At 35.2% G+C, this 20,225-nt stretch overlaps 1 protein-coding gene across 2 annotated transcripts in view; it reads left to right on the top strand.

The window, feature by feature from the left end:
* Nucleotides 1-20,225, top strand: part of RFX7 (regulatory factor X7) — a 158,104-nt gene that overhangs the window by 44,581 nt on the left and 93,298 nt on the right. For both annotated transcript variants that reach the window (XM_082617083.1, XM_082617084.1), the window contains exon 3: nucleotides 8,732-8,765. In XM_082617083.1, the coding sequence (XP_082473209.1) occupies nucleotides 8,732-8,765 (34 nt within the window). The remainder of the gene's footprint in view (nucleotides 1-8,731; nucleotides 8,766-20,225) is intronic.

The following is a 20,225-nucleotide window of genomic DNA, read 5'->3' as shown; positions in this document are numbered from 1 at the left end:
AGCAGTCACTTCCCATTCTCCTGTCCTCTCAGCCCCTGTCAACCACCAATCTGTCTTCTTAGATATTGTGGGTATTTTATATATATGAAATCATATAATATGTGACCTTTTATGTCTGCCTTCTCTTACTTAGCATAAAATTTTTAAGATTCATCCACGTTTGGCACATGTCAGTACTTAATTCCTTTTTGTGGCTAAATAATCCCATTGTGTGGCTGTATTGCATTTTGTTTATTCATTCATCCATTGATGGACATTTGGGTTGTTTTCACCTTTTGGCTCTTGTGAATAGTGCATCTGTGAATATTTATATACAGGTTTTTGTTGGCATAGCTGTTTTCATTTCTTTGGATATATACCTAGGAGTAGAATTGCTGGATTGTATGGTAATTCTGTGTTTAACTTTTTAAGGAAATGCCATACTGTTTTCCACAGCAGGTCTGCCATGTTGAATTCCCACCAGTAGTGTACAATCATTCCAATTTCTCCACATCCTCACCAACAGATCCTAGTTATATTTAAGATGACATACCGAGTAATTGAATCAAAATGTCTGGATAGTGGGATTCAGGGTAGTTTCTGTTTTCTTTTTTATATTTTTCTGGGTATACCTTTTAACCTTTTTAGAATTAGCCACTATTACTATGGTTATTTTTTTAATGTAAAATTTTATTTGTTCTCATTTGAGCAAACTAAAAGTAAATGCTTCACATTCATTATCGACAAGTGTAAGGTTAAAATTCGTTTTATATGTTGGACTGTGAGCTGAGTTGTAATCCACAAAAAAGATCTGAAGTCTTAATATATTTTAACAGAAGTATTTTACAAGAGAAGAATGTAAGAGTTTGATTTGTCCTGGCAAGACTAGAATGCAAAAGGTTCTTACGGTTGAGTATTACACGGTACCTCTGCTACCTCAGATTTTCTGTGGGTGAAGTCTCGTATCTAGTGTTCACAGATCTCTATTTCTGCAACACAAGAATTTTGAATCAAGAATATAGGAATTGTGAGTCTGAATTCAAACTTGGGGACTCCAAATAAATTTAGAAGTAGTACTGAACTTTTGGATGGAGGCCAAACTGGTGTTGGAAGAGATGAGTGGGAGTCTCTTAGAATGATATTATTTGCATTAAACAAATAGTTTAGAAACAATTTGTTTAAAGTGGGGAAACAGAGCTTCTGAAATGTTTTTATCAAGAGAAGTCTCTAAGTGTTCTTTCACGCATCCTTTTACTTACAGTGTATTTATTATATACCATATGTGTTTGGCCCATGACTGTTAATTTAGTTATTGTATCATATTTTAAGTCTGAAGAAGGGGAAATATTACAGGGTATTTTTGTGAAGTGTTTCTTTGAGGTAAAGTAGGCTTAGATTAAGTTATTTGTCTTTGTTTTTTAAACATGTGCTTCTTAAATTTACTCTCTTTTGTGTAGTCCTACTGGGTAAGAAAGTTTTCCCCAGCTTCACTCTGTAATTTGATTTAGGGAAAACAAAATATGCTTTCTCAAACTGTACCCCTCTTCCGTAAGTTTTTATATGCTCTCCTTGCTGGTGTGTTTTCCCCTTTTTCTTACTCCATTGGTCTAGGATTAAGCTTTCCTTTATAACACTGTGGTGATCTGACTTGATATGCGAAGGTTGAACTAAAAGATTTAGAAGATGAATGATTGGCATGTTTCATAAACTTTGTAATTACAATAGCACAGCAAAATTATCATCCTGATATTTTGTTTTTATCTAATACCAAAATACCAGGTTGATACTATTTAATTAAAATGTTTACAAAATAATTTTTTTAAAAAATCAGTGAGACCAAAAGTTTAATGCATATCAAATATTATCAATTATCAACAATTCAGAAAATGTCAAAAACCTTATAAAAATATTAATATTAAATATATATTATTTGAACATAAGCTATTTGTGGATAAAATTAACAAAATACTTTTATTCAAAAATAAAAATGAAGAACACTTAAGTGCAGGTTCAAATGTGCATCAGTGGTTCATTATCAAGCAATGATCGTATCTTTGTGCATATTTTTCCTGCTGCTGAAGAAGTTTTCTTAAACTTAATGAGTTGAAATAATGGTGAAAAAATAATTATAATCCCAAATATATTCATAGATAATCTCATTTCTTGTTTGATAGCTTTGAGATTTTTTTAATTTAAATTTTATATATTTAAGTTTCATTTTTGATTGAAGTTTTAATGCTCATAGTTTAATGAGTCAAAAAGGTCTTACAAGACTAGCTAAGAAGAACCACAGTCCCCCAACCACTAACTCATTGCCTTGTCAGAGGGAAAAGCCAAGTGCAAAAAATACCTCCTTTCTCTTTTGCTCTCTCACCTCCTTCTCATGACTAATATCAGCCCACTGAAAACCAAAAGGGAAGGAAGCCATATAGATACAATGCATAAAGGCCAACCTCCTTTTGCAGAGGGTGGGAATTGGATATGAAAGGGCAAACAGGAAAAAAATTAGCCCAATAGTTTTAATTTCTAAAACACCACTTTTTTTTTTTTTTTTTTTTTTTTTTGCGGTACGCGGGCCTCTTACTGTTGTGGCCTCTCGCGTTGCGGAGCATAGGCTCCGGACGCACAGGCTCAGCGGCCATGGCTCACAGGCCCAGCCGCTCCGCGGCATGTGGGATCTTCCTGGACCGGGGCACGAACCCGTGTCCCTTGAATCGGCAGGCGGACTCCCAACCACTGTGCCACCAGGGAAGCCCTAAGACACCACTTTTTAGTGAGTTTTTTTTTTATATATAGTAATATAGTACCCAATTTTTGGTTTTTACCTTTGTGAGGATTAAATTTTTTTTCCTTCTTTCATGGTCTTCTTCCTTCCAAGTGAGGGTTTCATGCCCCTTTTATAAGGGGAATGTTCTGTCTTTCATATTAGAGATTTTCCCCAATTGTATACCCATCTGAGTGAATTTAAGAGTGAGGCACAAAAAGCTGACAGGATGGTCTTTGCAGGTGGATGGGGCTTCTGCTTTCTCATTAAGTAGGCCTGAAATGAGACTTACAAATTTGCATTTCTAACTAGTCCCAGGTGTTGCTAGTCCAAGAATCACATTTTAAGAACCATTTTATTAAGGAGACTCACATCTATGAAAGGAATGGATTGGAAGGAAGCAGAAAGTTAAGCTGCAGTGCGGAGAGTTCTGAAGCTAGAATGGCCCATCAGAGATGTCTAAGTTAAGACAAAGAGCTGGGCCTTTATTACCCCCATGTTGATCAGCCTCTGGATGTGGGCTGTCCCTAGAAGGAGATACGACCTTAGGGAGTGAGGTTTTCTTCAGCATAGGTATCCCCACAGGGGGCTGACAACTGAGGGCTTTCTGCTGGAAGCACTCCCAGCAGGTGTGGGGGACAGTGTCCTTCTTTCCTGAAAAGGGGAAATGGGGCAGTATAATACATATGTTCCCAGTCATTTCCTGAGCTTCTTTGGATATGTAAGTTTGTGTTTTTCGCAAAATTTGGGGAAATACTGACCATTATCAGATATTTTTCTGTCTCATTATCTTCTCCAGTGGTACATAATTAGACCACTTGATATTGTACTATGAATCTCTGAAGCTCTGTTTATTATTTTGAAGATCTTTTTCTTTCTCCTTTAGAATCAGTAAAATGTATTGATTTATTTACTGGTTTAGTGTCCCCTTTTCTGCTGTAGCTGATCTCCTTTAAGGTAATCCAATGAATTTTTCATTTCAGATATTGTCCTTTTTGCTTCTAGAATTTCCATTTGGTTCTTTCATTTTGGTTCCATCTCTCAGCTGAGATTCCTCCCAGCTGTACATTTATTATGACCATATTTTCCTTTAAATACTTGAATGTGTTTGTAATAATTGCTTTGAAGTCTTCATCTACTAATTCGGATGTCTAGGTCTTACAGCATTTGGTTTCTTGGAGCTGCTTTTTTTTCTTGACTCTGGGTCTCTTTTTCCTTTGTTCTGGTAAATTTTGCTTGTGTAATGGGTATTGTGAGTGATATGTTGTAGACTTTGGATTCTGTTATTTTTCTCTGATGAGTGTTAATTTTTTTTATCCTGGTTGCCAGTTAACAGGACTGGATTCAAACTCCAACATTATCTCTTCTGTGTTAAGTAACAACAAAAGTCTCAACTCACATCTTTACACCTTCCAGCTATTGCTTTTTGCTGGTAACCTTGGAGTGTTCCCCAAATGAAGGTCATCCAAATATTTGGGCATAGTTTATACAGAAATTTTGTGACATTTTCCTTTCTGGGATTCATCTTTATTTTACAGTGACTCTGGCAGCCCTAGACTTTGTTCTGTGGCTCCTCAGCTAGCAAGAAGGCAGATTTCTGCTTCCGTCCTGAGTGATTGTTGCTGTGTGGGCAGTTAAGTGCTATCAGGCAACAGCCCTATAAATACAGCTCCTACCTGATGCAGTTCCTTCTTTTTTTTTTTTAAATTAATTAATTTATTTATTTATTTTAAATTTATTTTTGGCTGCACTGGGTCTTTGTTGCTGTGCTCAGGCTTTCTCTACTTGCAGCAAGCGGGGGCTACTCTGTTGCAGTGCGTGGGCTTCTCATTGCGGTGGCTTCTCTTGTTGTGGAGCATGGGCTGTAGGCATGCGGGCTTCAGTAGTTGTGGCTCACGGGCTCTAGAGCACGGGGTCAGTAGTTGTGGCACACAGGCTTAGTTGCTCCGCGGCATGTGGGATCTTCCCGGACTAAGGCTCGAACCCGTGTCCCCTGCGTTGGCAGGCGGATTCCTAACCACTGCACCACCAGGGAAGCCCCAGTTCCTTCTTTTAAGGATGACTTCCCTCCAGTTGCTACCTGTTTTTGGTCTTGTTTGTTTTTATATTTTAATGTTTGTTTTTATATTTTATCCACAGTATATAATTGTTAAGGGTGGGAAGGTTACTCTAATATAAGTTAGCTTGTCATTTCAAAGCAGAATATTATAATATTGAAGCATTATTTTATTTTAGTTCAGTCAAAACATCCATTATTCAAAGAATATTTTAGGAAATTGTAAAACATCCACTAAACGGAATATTACGATACATTATGTTAAATTTTTGAAACAAAATTTGGAAACAACAAGGATGTCTGCTATCACTGCTACTCTTCACCTTTAGATGAGAGATTTTAGCCAAAGTAATTAGATAAAAAGCCAGGTGTGGGGGTGGGGAGAGGCCTAAAGATTGGAAAGGAAGAAAAATATTTTCATTAATTGTAAGTGAAATTATTATCAACAAGAGAATCTACATACTATTAGAACAGATAAGAGTTCAGGAAGGCTGCTGGATCTAAGGTCAGCATAGAATACCAATAGTTTTTCTGCACATCAGCATGCACATTAGCAAAAGCCAATTAGAAAACATATTAACAAAAAAGAGATACAGTTTACAATACCATCTACAAGCTACCTAGTACTCTATAACAAAAGATATAGAGAAAATTACATGACATTTTTAAAGGACAGACAAGAATAAATTCAAATTATCAGTCAACTCCCCCAGTTCAATCTATAACATCAGTGCAGTTCAGTAAAACTCTTAAGACTTTTGTTGAGTTGGAAAAACAAAAGGCTCACCTGGATATTAGAGGTCCAAGAATTCTCAAGGTTGTTCCGCAAATGGTTGAGGAGTGTCATACAAATTCAAAGTGTGGTGTTGGCTTAAGTATAGACAAGTAGATTGATAATAAAACTGAAAAAAAGCTGGAAAGAGATTCAAACATATATGTAAACTTGACATAATAAAATAGAGAACAATTGGTTTGCCAAATACCAAACAAGAATAAATTCTGATTAAAATAAAGATCAAAAACAAAAAAGCTAACTTCAAAAATTTTAGAAAGAAATATAGAATGTCTTTAAAACCTTAGCTAGATAGGATTTCTTATGACAAAAAACACAGGTCATAAAGGAAAAAAATTAATAAATTTTACTAAGTCAAAAATTTAAACTTTAGTAAGTTATTAAAATGTACCACTAACAAACTTAAGATAAGTATATGTAACAAGCAAAAGATTAGTATCCAGAATATATTAAGAACTACTACAATTTATTAAGAAATCATCAACTCCACTTAAAAATGGGCGAAAGCCAAGAACCAACAGTTAATGGAGGAGAACCCATGTGGTCAAAAAGCAGGTGAAAAGGTATACAACAATGCTAGTAATTGGGATAGTGACAAAAGAGTTTTTCATACCCATTAGAATAGTAAGTTTTTAATATATGTCAACGTAATATATGTATCATATATAAATGGCATATGTATATACATTTTTTTCACGGAAGTTGACAGGAAAATAGGGACTACATATACTGTTGATGGAAGTATGAATGTATACAAGTGCTTGCGAAAAGAATTCTGTAATACATAATAAAACTGAAAAGATACATCCATGAATCCTAGAAAATCAACTTTTAGACTTATAACTGAGAAATTTTTGATTGTGTATACCAGGAGACACGTACAAAGACGTTATTGCAGCATTGTTTATAGAAAAACTGAAAAGTACATAATTGGCTTTCAGTAGAGGAATGGATGAATAAATTTGATATATTCATTCAATGGAATACTTTGAGCAGTTGAAATAAATGGACTTCATCTAAGTGTGTCAACATGGAAAGATCTCAAAAACAGGGTTGAGTGAAAAGGACATTTGCAGAATATATACAGTGTAATGGCATTTATATAAACACTTAAAAGCTTCATGGAGAAATAGTGTATGTTGCTTGTAGATCTAATACAGGTATAGATATACCACCTGGGAAGGTTATACATCAGATTAATGATGGTTGTGTTTGGGAAGGTGGGGGAGGGTGTGAGACTGGACAGAAGAACAAAGGGGACTTAAATGTCTTCTATATCCCTCTATCATGTTTATGTTAAGTATGAAGGGCTAGATTTAGATATGTTCCCATTTTACTTTATAAGTTTATTCTTTAAAAGGCTGTCTTTTACATATTCTTTTCAGAGATTTACCAAGTTGTTTGTTTGTGATAGGAAGTCACAGTCATCCTCTTTAGATATCCTGTAGAGCAGTCCGTTTCTTGTAGAAGGGGAATATATTTAGATCTATTGTTTTTAAAATAATCACATTTTCAAGTTCATATTAATTTCTCTAAAAACGCTTTCTTAAGTGGTCCCAAAGAGTTGTCTTTATATGGTGGACTAAATGTCTGTTTGTCATTCATTTATTCAGCAGATTTTATTGAACATCTAACATATGCCAAATGATAATACAGCAGTGAGCAAAACAGATGAATCCTGCTGTCATAGAGTTTAAATTCTAGACAAGGAAGATAGCCAGTAAACAAATAAATTAATAAAAATATAAAATGGTGGTAAGTGCAGTAATGAAATTTAAAACAGGATAAGAGGGATAGAGCGTGATGGAGAGTATTTTACATGAGGAAGTAGTCAGGGAAGAAGTGTCTGTGAAAGATAATGTTGAGCAAAGTCATGAGGAAAGTGAACAGATAAGTTATATGGGAGAAGATTCTTAGATGCTGACCAAAAAAGCCAGTGCGAGGCCCTACTCCTGCCTTGAGAAACAGCATGGAGGACAGCGTGGCAGGAGCTGAATGAATGAGGAGTAGACTAATATGAGATGAGATTAGAAAGATAGCAGAGGGCTGGATCATACAGGGCTTTGTTGGCCATGATTTTTTACTTACGCTATAGATTAACTGTATAGCTATATACAAAGGTAAATAACCACTTTTTTTTTGCATTTATTTGGCTCTAGAACCTTTTATGGAAAATAATTTGGTTTGTAACATCTATTCAAGATAGTATATAAACTATCTTTGAACTTTTGCATGATTTCATTGCATTTTCACTTTGATATGTTAAAATCTAAATTATAGTTCAGCTATTTTATACCGGCTTCATTTGTATTATATATTAATTGTTCACTTATATTCAATAGTTCAGTTAAATTTTTATATAGTGGCTTTTTGTGTTATTTATTTCTAAATATAGTCTTTCCAACTTATTACCATATTAGCTAATCTTTATTATTACTTTTATGTCTATGGATTCTATGTGTGTGTGTGTGTGTGTGTGTACATGAGAGAGGGGGAGAAAGAGAGGAGGGGAAGAGAACCTACTTTTTTTTTTTTTTTTTTAATTTTTTGGCCGTGCCACGCGGCATGCAGGCTCTTAATTCCACAACCAGGGATGGAACCCACGCCCCCTGCAGTGGAAACGAGGAATCTTAACCACAGACTGCCAGGGAAGTCCTCGAGAGAATCTACTTTGTAATAAGTCTTTGGAAATACAGATAATGTTACACCATTATGGCTTTTAAATGCTAAACAAATCATTGTCCAGAGTGGCAGGGATACAGTAAAAATCATAATTCATTGTAAACTCTGTGTTCTATTTCTATGTGTAATAATACATCTGCACTTTTATGTATCACTAGAAACAAACTTTGTTCAAAAACGTCTTTTACAAAGATAGAGCATATCAGCAATAGTGTGACTGTAGCAACTCAGAAAATATTCTGATCATGCTTTAGGATTGAATTTAGTACAATGAGTGGGAAATAGATTTTTGTTTTGCTTTGTGAAACATGCAGTTTTAGGGTATGATGCCTCATCTTAAGAAGTTTTGTTTATTTTTTTCATAGTACAGATAACGAATTACCATGTCTGTTTGAAAATACTTTGAACATTTAATAAATTTATCAGTCTTATTAACTTAACTTTCTTTTTCTTTTAGCAAAACTATACAATCTAAAGTGGACTGCATTTTGGTAAGTAAAATAACTAATCTTAAAGTTCTTTTGTTATAAGGCTTTTCCCACTATATAAAATGCATTTTTGCGTAAATATTTATTTTAAGTATAACTCAATTTTAGTGAAAAAATTTGACATTTAATTACATCCCTAGGGGTGAACTGGCTATGTGCTGTCTAGATACTTTCCTATATCTCATCAGTAATAATTGCATGTTTTTGAAACTTACTGGCTTTTACTAAAGATCGCTTCAGCATTTAATAAAGCGAATGTTTATTTTTCTGTTCTAATAACTCTTAAAGGATTTGTTAAAGAAAAAATTCAAGATGTTTGATGGGTTAAGTTTTGTTGTGATAGTGTATTTTTTGTATTTGGGTTGCTAGACTTCAGGAATTAAAGCCACAATAATAGTTTACATTCAGGTTTGACTTACAGACTATAAGAATTTGTTTAAATGATAGCTTTTAAAATACTTTATGGGTTGGTTTTTGTTGCTATAATATACTTTTTATGTTTGGATTGCTGGCCTTCAGGCGTTAAAGCCACAAAAATAGTTTAAATTTAGATTGTGTTTTTAGTTCCTTAGATCTTCTCTTAAGCATATGAGGGAAGAAGTATGCAGCTACTGAGACTACTGGAATAGTACTGACTTCTTTCATGGAAGTGTTTATTAATGGAATGTTCCCTAGGCTCTAGAATATTCAGTGATTCTGCACTGTTAGATTCCCCCAAATGTCACTGTAGTTACTCCTCTTTCTATATTTGTGATATCAGAACTTTCTTATTCAGGTTCAGGTCTTACTATAAGCTAACATTTTTTTGTTAGGGAGTAAGTGTGTGTAGTGTCTGGTGCTGAAATAGTATGGGATCTTATTAGCTTATGATATTATTATTAGTTTCTAGGTAGGTGAGTAGATAACAGTACTTCGTAGGAGAACAGGTAATTTGATCAGTTCTCCTATGCCTTTCTAACCTAATAGTTAAGAAAGAGGACTTTGTGGGGGTGTTTTCCCCTTTTTTTCACTTACCTTTATTATCTTTTTTTTTCCACAGTAACCCTCTGAAGTAGATAATCTTGTTACTTCCCTTTTACAAATGAAGAAACTGATGCTCTTGCATTTACTTCAAAAAATAATTATTGAGCCCATGCTAGATATAAGGGATACAACATTAAAAGGACATGTTGCCTTGCCCTCAAGAAATTCAGTCTGTTAAAATAGATTTAATAGTGCTCTTAAGATCTAGGGAGGTGGTGATTAGGGATGGAGGGGCGACCTTACCCCCACCCCCCAGAGCATTTTCTGAATCTCCCATCTCTGGAGTCTCATTGTTTATATCTATCACTCAGTAACTATTGCATAATTACTCTGTGCTAGACCCTGTCTGGGTGTCAGAATACAGTGGTAAACAAGACAGATACAGTTGCTATCTAAGACCTCCTGCCCTTTTTTTTTTTTTTCAGTATCTGAGATAATGTTGAAGGATTATTCAATTTTTTCTTTTCATTGAGAAAATTGAGACAGAAGACTAGTATAATTTATTAAATATGGCATTTATAAAATACTAAATAAGAACAAAAAGGTTTTTTTTAATCTTTCAAGAGTTCAGAAGTGTTTATATTTTAGCATAAGTTTTAAAGTTATATGTATTTGATGAACAAGATAGTAAGATCTCTTCTTCATGAATCTTACATTTTATTGAGTGAAGTAGACATTAAATGAATGGTAAAATAAATAAGCTTTATAACTTCAGATAACCGTAAATACTATTACAGAATTTTTAGAGGCAACAGGAGACAACTGATGGTGGGTAGGATAACCTCAGATTGGGTGATTAGGAAAAGTCTCTGAGGAAATGACATTTGAGAGAAGACCTGAAAAATAGGAAGCCAGTCTTGTGTGAAGATCTGCCAGTGACACATACTAGGCAGAGGGAACAGAAAGTACAAAAATTCTGAAGCAGAAATGAGTCTGGGATGTTTGAAGAATACAAAGAACCCAGTATGCTGGAACTTATGAAAGGAGGAGAGGATGATAGGAGAAAAGTCTAGATAGGGCTTATTTAGCTATGGCAAATAGTATGTATTTTCTTCTAAGTGAATGGAAAGCCAATTAAAAGGTTTTAAGTAAGAAAATAGTATGATCTAGTTTTTTTGTTTGTTTTTGTTTTTTTGTTTTTTAATACCTTAGCTGTTGTTGGAAAATGGGCTTGTAGGGGGATAAGGGTAGAAGCAGGAAAACCAGTTAGGCTATTGGAAAATTCCAAGTGAGGATATAAGGCTCTTGCTCAGATGATGACAGTGGAAGATGGGGAAAAAATAGATGAATTCAAGGCATATTCAAGCCAGTAGGTCTAGCTTGCTGACGTATTGAACGTGAAGGGAGAAACAAAGAGGAATTAAGGATAATTTCTTTTGGTCTAAAGGATTTCCTTTAGTATTTCTTACAAGGCAGGTTTGCTCATAATGAATTCTCTTGATCAGTATTTATCTGTGAATGTCTTTATTTTACTTTCAGTTTTGAAGGATAGTTTTCCTGGAGATAGAATTCTTAATTAACAGGGTTTTTTTTTTTTTTAATTTCATCTCTTTGAATATGTCATTCCACTGCCTTTGGCCTTCATTGTTTCTGATGAGAAGTCAGTCATTAATCATGTTGTTTTCTGGTACACAATGGGTTGTTTTTCTCTTATTGCTATCAAGATTCATTCATAAATTCATTCACTGTTCACTCACCCACCTACTCTTGCTTTCAACAGTGTGACTATATATGTAGGTGTGGATCACTTTGTGTTTATCCTACTTTGGTTTTGCTGAGTTTGCACCTGTAGATTAATTTGATTTGGGAAGTTTTCAGCCATTATTTCTTCAAATACTTTTTCTGTCCCTTGGATTCCCCTCTCCATAGAAAGCTGCCATTACACAGCTGTTGAAATTATTGATTTTATCACTCTAGTCTCTGGGGCTTTGTTTCTTTTTTTCTGATAATTTTTCCCTGTGTTCTAGTTTCTCTATTTTTATTAAGATTCCCTATTATTTCATTCCTTTTCATCATGTTTTCCTTTTTATGTTTAAACACAGTCAGCCTCATCCATGTGGGATGAGTCATGGGAGAAGCCCCAAGCAAGAGCAAAACAGACTCTCACAGTTAATACCTGAAGTTCACCAGTTTTTAATGACCAAAGACTTCTCAGTTTGTTGCCTTTCATCAGTTTCCAAAGCCCTAAAATCATTCTTTTTGACAATTTTTCATCATTTTAGAGTTATTTTGAGGGGAGGATTTGCTGGCTATTCATTCCATTTGTTCTAGATAGCTCAGCTTTCTCACATAGATTTTATCATGTTTTCTTCAAGAAGTTTTATAGTTTTAGCTTTTTCTATTAGGTCTGTGAACCATTTTGATTTAAATTTTCTCTTTGGTATAAGGTGAACTGCAGTGTTTATTTTTTACTGTATGGATAGATATCCAGTTGTTCCAGCATCACATATTGAAAAGTCTACCCTTCCCCAATCACCTTCTATATCAAAAACCATTATGCATGGGTCTTTGGCTAGAGTCTCTTTTTTCCATCAATTGCTATCTCTTTCTTTATGACATCACCACACTGTCTTGTTTACAGTAACTTTGTCAAAAGTCTTGACATCAGGTAGTGTGATAGTTCAAATTGGTTTAGGCATTTCCATACAAATTTCAGAATAACCTTGTCAATTTCTTTCAACAAAAAAGTCTACTGGGATTTGTTTGTGATTACAGTGAATTTATTGATAGATTTGGGGCCAGTGGACATCCTAATGACAAGTTTTCTAATCCATAAGCATAGTATATCTCCATATTAGTGGATTCTTCTATAATTTCTCTCAGCAGTGTTTTCTAGTTTTCTAGTTTTCTGTGTATAGGTTTTGTATATATTTTGCTTAAATTATTCCTAGATATTTTGAGATTTTGGATGTTATCACAAACGGCATTAAAAATGTTTGTTATTCAATGTTGCTAATATTTATATTGACCTTGTAAGTATGCAGACTTACGAAATTCTCATATGAGACGTAGAGTTTTTTGGATTTTCTACCAAATCAATCATATTATCCATGAATAAAGAAAAGTTTAATTCCATTTCAGTCTAAATATCTACTTATTCATTTTGCTCTCCTTATTCACAGCTAGGACCTTCAGTTCAATGTTGAATAGAAATGGTGAGAATTGGATTTCCTTCCCTGTTCTCAGTCTTAGGAGAAAGCCGTTTATTCATTCACCTTGCAATGTGATGTTAGCATTAGCTTTTTTATGAATGCTCTTTTCAAGTTGAACATGTTCCCTTCTGTTCCTATTTTGCTAAGAGGATTTTTATCAAAAATACATGTTGGATTTTATCAAATGATTTTTCTGCACTTACTGAAATAATCACATGGTACTTCTACATGATTCTATTAACAAGGTGAATTACACTGATGGATTTTCCAAAATCAACCATCTTTGCATTCTCCTGGTAAACTCCATATGGTGCATATATTTCCATATGTTGTGTTATACTATTATATATTGCTACATTGGATTTTCTGTTTTTTTAAAGACTATTGTCTGTGTTAATAGGACTTTTGATCTGCTGTTTTCTTATAATGTCTTTTTGTTTTTGCTCTCTGGGTAATGTTGGCTCATGAAATGAGTTTGGAAGTGTTTTTCCTTTATTTTTTGAAGGGATTTATTTAAAATTAATATTATTTCTTCTTTAAACGTTTGGGGTTTTTTTTTTTGGTCACACTGCACGGCTTGTGAGATCTTAGTTCCCCAACCAGGGATTGAACCCAGACCCTCACCTGGACCCTCGGCAGTGAGAGCGCAAAATCCTAACCACTGGACTGCCACGGAGTTCCCTCTTCTTTAAATGTTCATGGTAGAGGTCACTAGTGAAACTATCTGTGGAAAAGGTTTTAGTTATGAAATCAGTTTCTTTAATTATTATAAGGTTATTAAATTCTTAAATTTTTTCTTCTTGCAGTTTTGGTGTTTGTGTCTTTCAAGGAATTTGTTCACGTTTCCTATGTTAGTGAAATGTTCATAATATTCCCTTATCATCCTTTACTATCTGTAGGATTTGTAGCAGTTTCCTTTAATTTCTGATAATGGCCATTTGTATCTTCTTTTTTCTTGATCAATTTAGCTAGAGTTTTTAAAATTTTATAAATAAAATTAGTTATATTAAATAATTGTTACTTTGTAAATAAACTTTTGGCTTCATTTCTTTTCTTTTTTTTTTTTTTTTTTTTGCGGTACGCGGGCCTCTCACTGCTGTGGCCTCTCCCGCTGCGGAGCATAGGCTCCGGACACACAGGCTCAGCGGCCATGGCTCACGGGCCTAGCCACTCCGCGGCATGTGGGATCCTCCCAGACCCGGTCACAAACCCGCGTCCCCTGCATCGGCAGGCAGACTCTCAACCACTGCGCCACCAGGGAAGCCCTATTTTCTTTCTTGATTGCCAGTTTTCCATTTTGTTTCTTTCTCCTCTAATATGTGTTATTTTTTTTTTCTTCTGCTTTACTTGGCTTCAGTTTACCCTTAGTTTTCTAGCCCCTCAATAAGGAAATTTTTAACTTTTTTTTCTTTTCATTGTAAGCACTTAATGCTGCAAATTATCCTCTAAGCACTGGTTTAGCTACATTCCATAAATTATGTTGTGTTTTCGTTATCTTTCAATTAAATTTTTTGTCTATTTTCCATTCTGATTTATTCCTGTACCCATGGAACACTTAGATATAGGCTGATCAGTTTCCAAATAGTTGAGTGTTTATTGAATCTTGTTTATGGTATATCTTCATGAATGTCTCATAGGTACTTGAAAAGAATGTATGTTCTAGTGTTATTGGATGGACTGCGCTCTCTCTCTCTCTATATATATATAGATAGATAGATAGATATAAACTGATATATGTATGTATCAGTTGGTTATTGTTTTTCAAGGCATATTTATTCTTACTGATTTTTTTTTTTACTTATTTCAGTTATTGAGAGGGATGCCTAAAATCTCATATTTGTGATTGTGATTTTTTTTTCTCTGATCTTGTCAGGTTTTGCTTCATGTATTGAAACTGTTAATAGGAGCATAAATTTTTAGGATTTTTATGCATTCTTCATGAATTGATTCTTTTATTATTATGATATTTCTATTTTTAACTCTGGTATCATTTGTTGCTTTCAAGTCTGCTTTGTCTGATATCACCATAGCCCCTCCGTCTTTCTTATAATTAGTGTTTGTGTGGCATATCTGTTTCGTCCTTTTACTTCTAAGCAATCTGGGTCTTTGTAGTTAAAGTGTTTTGTTGTTGTTGTTGCTGCTGTTGACATCATATGCTTGTCTCTTTCTTAACTAGTTTGACAAGTTTTGTCTTGTGATTGGTTGAATGTATGTATACCATTTTGCTATTTATCTTCTTGTAGTGTAGGTCTACTGTTGATTAATTCTCCCAGTTTTAGCTTATCTGAAAAAGGTCTTTAATTGCCCTTCATTTACAAAGGGTATTTTCACTGGGTGTAGAATTCTAGATATTTTTTCTTTCAGCATTTTTGCAATGTAGGTCCATTTTCTTTTGGCTTGCATAGACTCCATTGAGAGGTTTGTTGTCATTCTTAACTTGTTTTCCTGTGTGTAATGTGTTCTTTTTTCCTCTGGCTTCCTTTAAGATTATTTATTAGTGGTTTTCAGCAATTTTATAACCTTAGTATGGTTTTCTTTGTTTTTGTCCTGCTTGTGGTTTACTGAGCTTCCTCAAACCTGTGGGCTTATCATTTTTCATCAACTTTCAAAAATTTCCAGCCATTCAAATACTATTCTTTGCCCCCTTCCATCCTCGGACTCAAACTATGCTTACGTTGCATTCCTCAGTAATTTTCCACAGGACACTAAGGCTATGTTTATTTTTCTCTCTTTTTGCTTCATTTTGGATAGTTTATATTTCTTTATTATTATTATTATCACATTCCTTAATCTTAAAGTGTCTAATCTGCTATAATTCTATTCAGTGAATTACCCATTTTAGACCTTGTATTACTTAAGTTCTAGAAATTTCACTTGGTTATTTTTTTTTTATATATCCTCTGTTTCTTTCCTTGTTATATCCTTGGGCATGTTTATAATAGCTATTTTAAAGTCCTTGTTTGCTAGTTATATTATGTCTAAGTCTCTTTTTATTTACTGAGTTTTTGTTGCAATTATGGGATCACGTTTTTCTGCTTCTTTCCACATCTAGTAATTTTTAGTTTAGTATTTATTTACAATGTTTAGGTTTTGTTCTTTCTTTAAAATGTATTGCAGTTTTCTTTGGCTGGCAGCTAAACTACTTGCAGATTAGTTTGATCCTTTTGAGGCTATGTTTAAGCTCTGTTGTGGCAAGTCTAGAAAAGCTAGACTTTAGAGTTCAGCTTTTACACTAGAATGTTACCACTCTAGTGTCTGTACTGCATTCCTTGGGTGTTGACTGATATCTCTCAGTGCTGTCTGATTGGAATTTGAACATGTCACAGTCAGTTACAGTTCCCTGGTAGTTCTTTTCCCAGCCTCATGGAGTTTTCTTCTACCCATATATAGTTTAATACTCAGCAGTAGATTCCAAATCTACGTAGGGATTTGTATAGATTTTGAAGATATTTCTGTGTCTTCCTTCCTTTTGGTACTTTGCCTTCTCAGACACTGATCTCAGAAACTGAACTGCTTGGGTTCCTACTCCCTACACCACAGTTCAAAAGTTGCCTTCAGACAGAATCATCTCATTTATTTTTTTCACTAAGAACATTCCATCCAATGACAGTAGAATATACAACTCTGTTTTCAGAAAATGGACAACAAGTATGCTCTTTTTAACTTTAGTTTCTTTAGCTAAAGTTCCTAAAGTCACTTCTGTTGTCAGCAGATGATCTCACCTCCTACTTCTGAGGAAGTAGAAGATGCAGTGTAGGTATCCCACAAAATTAAAACCACTTCGTATTCCCAACTCAGTAGTTCCTCACTTCTGTACCATGTCTTCCTTCCCTTCCTCCCAACAGAAGAAATATCTTTCTGCCTATCTGAAGGTTGATCTCCTCCTTCTAGGCCCTGGATACCATCTCTTCCTGTCTCTGAATTCATTTATTCTCTTCCTCCTGTTCTTTTATGCTCTCATTTTCTACTGACCTTTTCCCATTAATAGTTCAGTGCTTAATTTTTTTCCATCTAAAAAAAAATCCTTCCTGAAACACACAACCCTTCTTTAGCTACCACCCTATCTTCCTCCTTTCTTTTGAAAGAAGAAAGTCAAGGCTTAGTCAAAGTGTTGATTGAATTCAGTCTCCTCCTCTGAAACTTGTGTTTGTCAAGGATACCATGACCTCTCGTTGCTAAATATAATGGACAGTCTCAGTTCCTAACTTGACAACCCTTTTTCGGTTGACTCTGTTGACCATCCTTTTACCCTCCCTTGTTTAGTTCATTCTCATTCTTTTCATTCATTAGATGCCACACTATCATGGTTTTCCTGTTACACCTTAGGCTGTTCCTTCCCAGTTTCTTCAAGGGTCTCTGTTCCTCAACCTAAGTCCTCTGTATTCTGTCTATATTTGCCCATGGTGATCTCATCTATTTTGATGGTTTCAATTAATCTCAGTATACTGATGATTCATAATTATACATCCCCAGTTTAAGCTCTAGACCCATACAGCCAAACTGTTATAAATTGACCAATTTTACTAAGATGTCACATAGGCACTTCAGACTCAGCTTTTCCAGAACCAATCTCACTGTATCACACCCTAAATTCTGAACATATTTCTATTGGTTTCTTATTGCTGCTATAACAAATTATCATAAATTTAGTGGCTTAAAACAACACACATTTATTATCTTTTAGTTCTGCAGGTCAGCAGTCTGACACAGGTCTCACCTAGATAAAATGAAGGTGTCAGGAGAGCTGTGTTCCTTTTGGAGGCTCTAAGGGAGAATCTGTTTCCTTGCCTTTTACAGCTTTTAGTGGCTGCATCTTCAAAGCCAGCAATGGCTGCTCAAGTCTTTCTTACACTGTATCACTCTGACACATCTCTTTTTTGTAGTCAAATCTCCCTCAACTTCCCTCTTACTAGGACAGTTGTGATTACATTAGGCCTACTAGGTAATCCAGGATGCTCTCTCCATCGCAAGGTCCTTAATTTAATCACATCTGGAAAGTCCCTTTTACCATGTAAGGAAACAGATTTAACAGGTTCCAGGGATTCAAGGATTAGGACATGAACATCTTGGAGGGCCATTATTCTTTCTACCACATTGTCTTAGTGAATATACTCACTCATCCAACCTAAAAGCCTGGTGGTCATTCTTGTTTTCATCCTCCTTCTCACCTGCCTCACATCTAGTCAGTCACCAAGTCCTATCACTTCTGTGTTCATAATTGCTCCATTTTTGTCTGTCTCTACTGCTACTACATTAATCCAGATCATTGTACTTGTTGGAAATACTGCAGCTATTTTTCTGCTTCTCGTCTCTCCACTTTTATTCCATTCTTCACAGTATCATCTTTATGAAATGTGAATCTGTGTATTTTTTTTTTTTTTTTTTTTTCTTTTTGCGGTATGCGGGCCTCTCACTGTTGTGGCCTCTCCCGTTGCGGAGCACAGGCTCCGGATGCGCAGGCCCAGCGGCCATGGCTCACGGGCCCAGCCGCTCCGCGGCATATGGGATCCTCCCAGACCGGGGCACGAACCCGTATCCCCTGCATCGGCAGGCGGACTCTCAACCACTGCGCCACCAGGGAAGCCCCGAATCTGTGTATTTTGCACCCTTGCTTAAGACCTTTTGCTGGTTCCCCATTGTTCTATCTTTAAGGCATTGAAGACCCTTCTTCATACTCAGGCTTTACTTTTCTTATTTAATGTCATCTTTCTCTATACCCTCCACAGGCTGTCAGCAAGCTGTAATGAACATTTGTGGAGTAAGAAAAGAGAATATATACTCTCTCAGTCTAGAACAGCAATAGCCATCAGAACATTCTATGGTGGTAGAAGTGTTCTGTATATGCACTCTTCAGTATGGTAGCCAGTAGACACATGTAGCTATGTATTAAGCACTTGAAATGTGGCTAGTGTGACTGAGAAACTGAACTGTTAATTTTATTAATTTAATTTTAAGTTAAATAGCCACAAGTGGCTAGTGGCAACCTTTTTGGATAGTGCATATCTAGACAGTGGTTCTCAACTGGAGGCAGTTTTGCCCCCCAGGAAACATTTGACAATATCTGGAGACATTTTTATTTTGCTACCAGTTGAGTGGGTAGAGGACAAGTATGCTGTTTAAACATCCTGTAAAACACAGGACATCACTTTATCAGCCCAAAATCGTCAGTAGCGTTAAAGTTGAGAAACTGTGGTCTAGACTGTCTTCTCTTTTTTTTTTTTCCCTCTATCTAGTTATAGTTTAAGATTCATCTTAGATATCACCCCCTTGGAAAACCATCTGTGATTTGCCATCAGACTCAGGTCTGAGTCTGATACATTTTCTGTCCCCTAATGTCCTGTGCTTACCTTTATTTGTTTTATGTAGTCACCTCTGTGATAGTCATAATCAGCATTTTTATTTGTTCTTGGCTTCTTGAGCGTAGGAACATATTGGAATATGCCCAAAGGCACATGAGGATGATCAATAAATATTTGTTAAATGTATGAATGAGTATAATCTAACGACTCAGTTATTAAACATATTGCAATTTAAAATGTAAAGAAGTGTTACCACCTTCAGCTGAGACCATTTTAGAGACCGTATACTTCATAAAACATTTGAATTTATTTGTTGGAATTACTTCACAGTTTGCCCGTAAGAACAGAAACTGGTCTCATTCTTTTAGAGGGAAAGAACTTTTTTTTTTTTCCTGGCATTCTCCTCTTTTCCCCTGTTCTCCTCAGCTTAGGTATTTCTCTTCCTCCTACACTAACCTGTTAAGAGAGAACCAGCCGAAACCACTCCCACTCATCCCCAGAGTACAGATGGGGAACTGAAACTTTATTGCATAATTCAGGAAGGATTTAAGCAAGTAAAGTGGGATAAATAGTTCAGAAACTAAGAGAAACTGGCAGCATAACAGAATGGCTCAGAGCTGAGGCTATAGAATGACACAGTCCTGAATTTGAATCTTTGCCCCTACCATTATTGCCATTATTGTCTGATTTTGGACAATTTTAACCTATTTTAGCTTTTTTTTTTTTAAAGGTGATAATAATAGTACCTAAGCCACTGAGTTACTGTGAATATTAAAGGAAATAACAACTGTACTTGTTACAGGCATACCTCAGAGATGCTGAGGGTTTAGTTCCAGACTACTGCAGTAAAGTGAATATTGCAGTAGAACGAGTCACACAAATTTTTTGGTTTCCCAGTGCATATAAAAGTTATCTTTATGTATATGTATGGCTGAGTCATTTTTCTGTGCACCTGAAACTATCACAGCATTGTTAATCAGCTACACTCC

The sequence above is a fragment of the Mesoplodon mirus genome, assembly GCF_964341445.2.
Source record: "Mesoplodon mirus genome assembly, chromosome: 4".
NCBI lineage: Eukaryota > Metazoa > Chordata > Mammalia > Artiodactyla > Ziphiidae > Mesoplodon > Mesoplodon mirus.
Note: the sequence above shows the minus strand (reverse complement) of the source record. Positions and strands in the feature narration are given on the sequence as shown.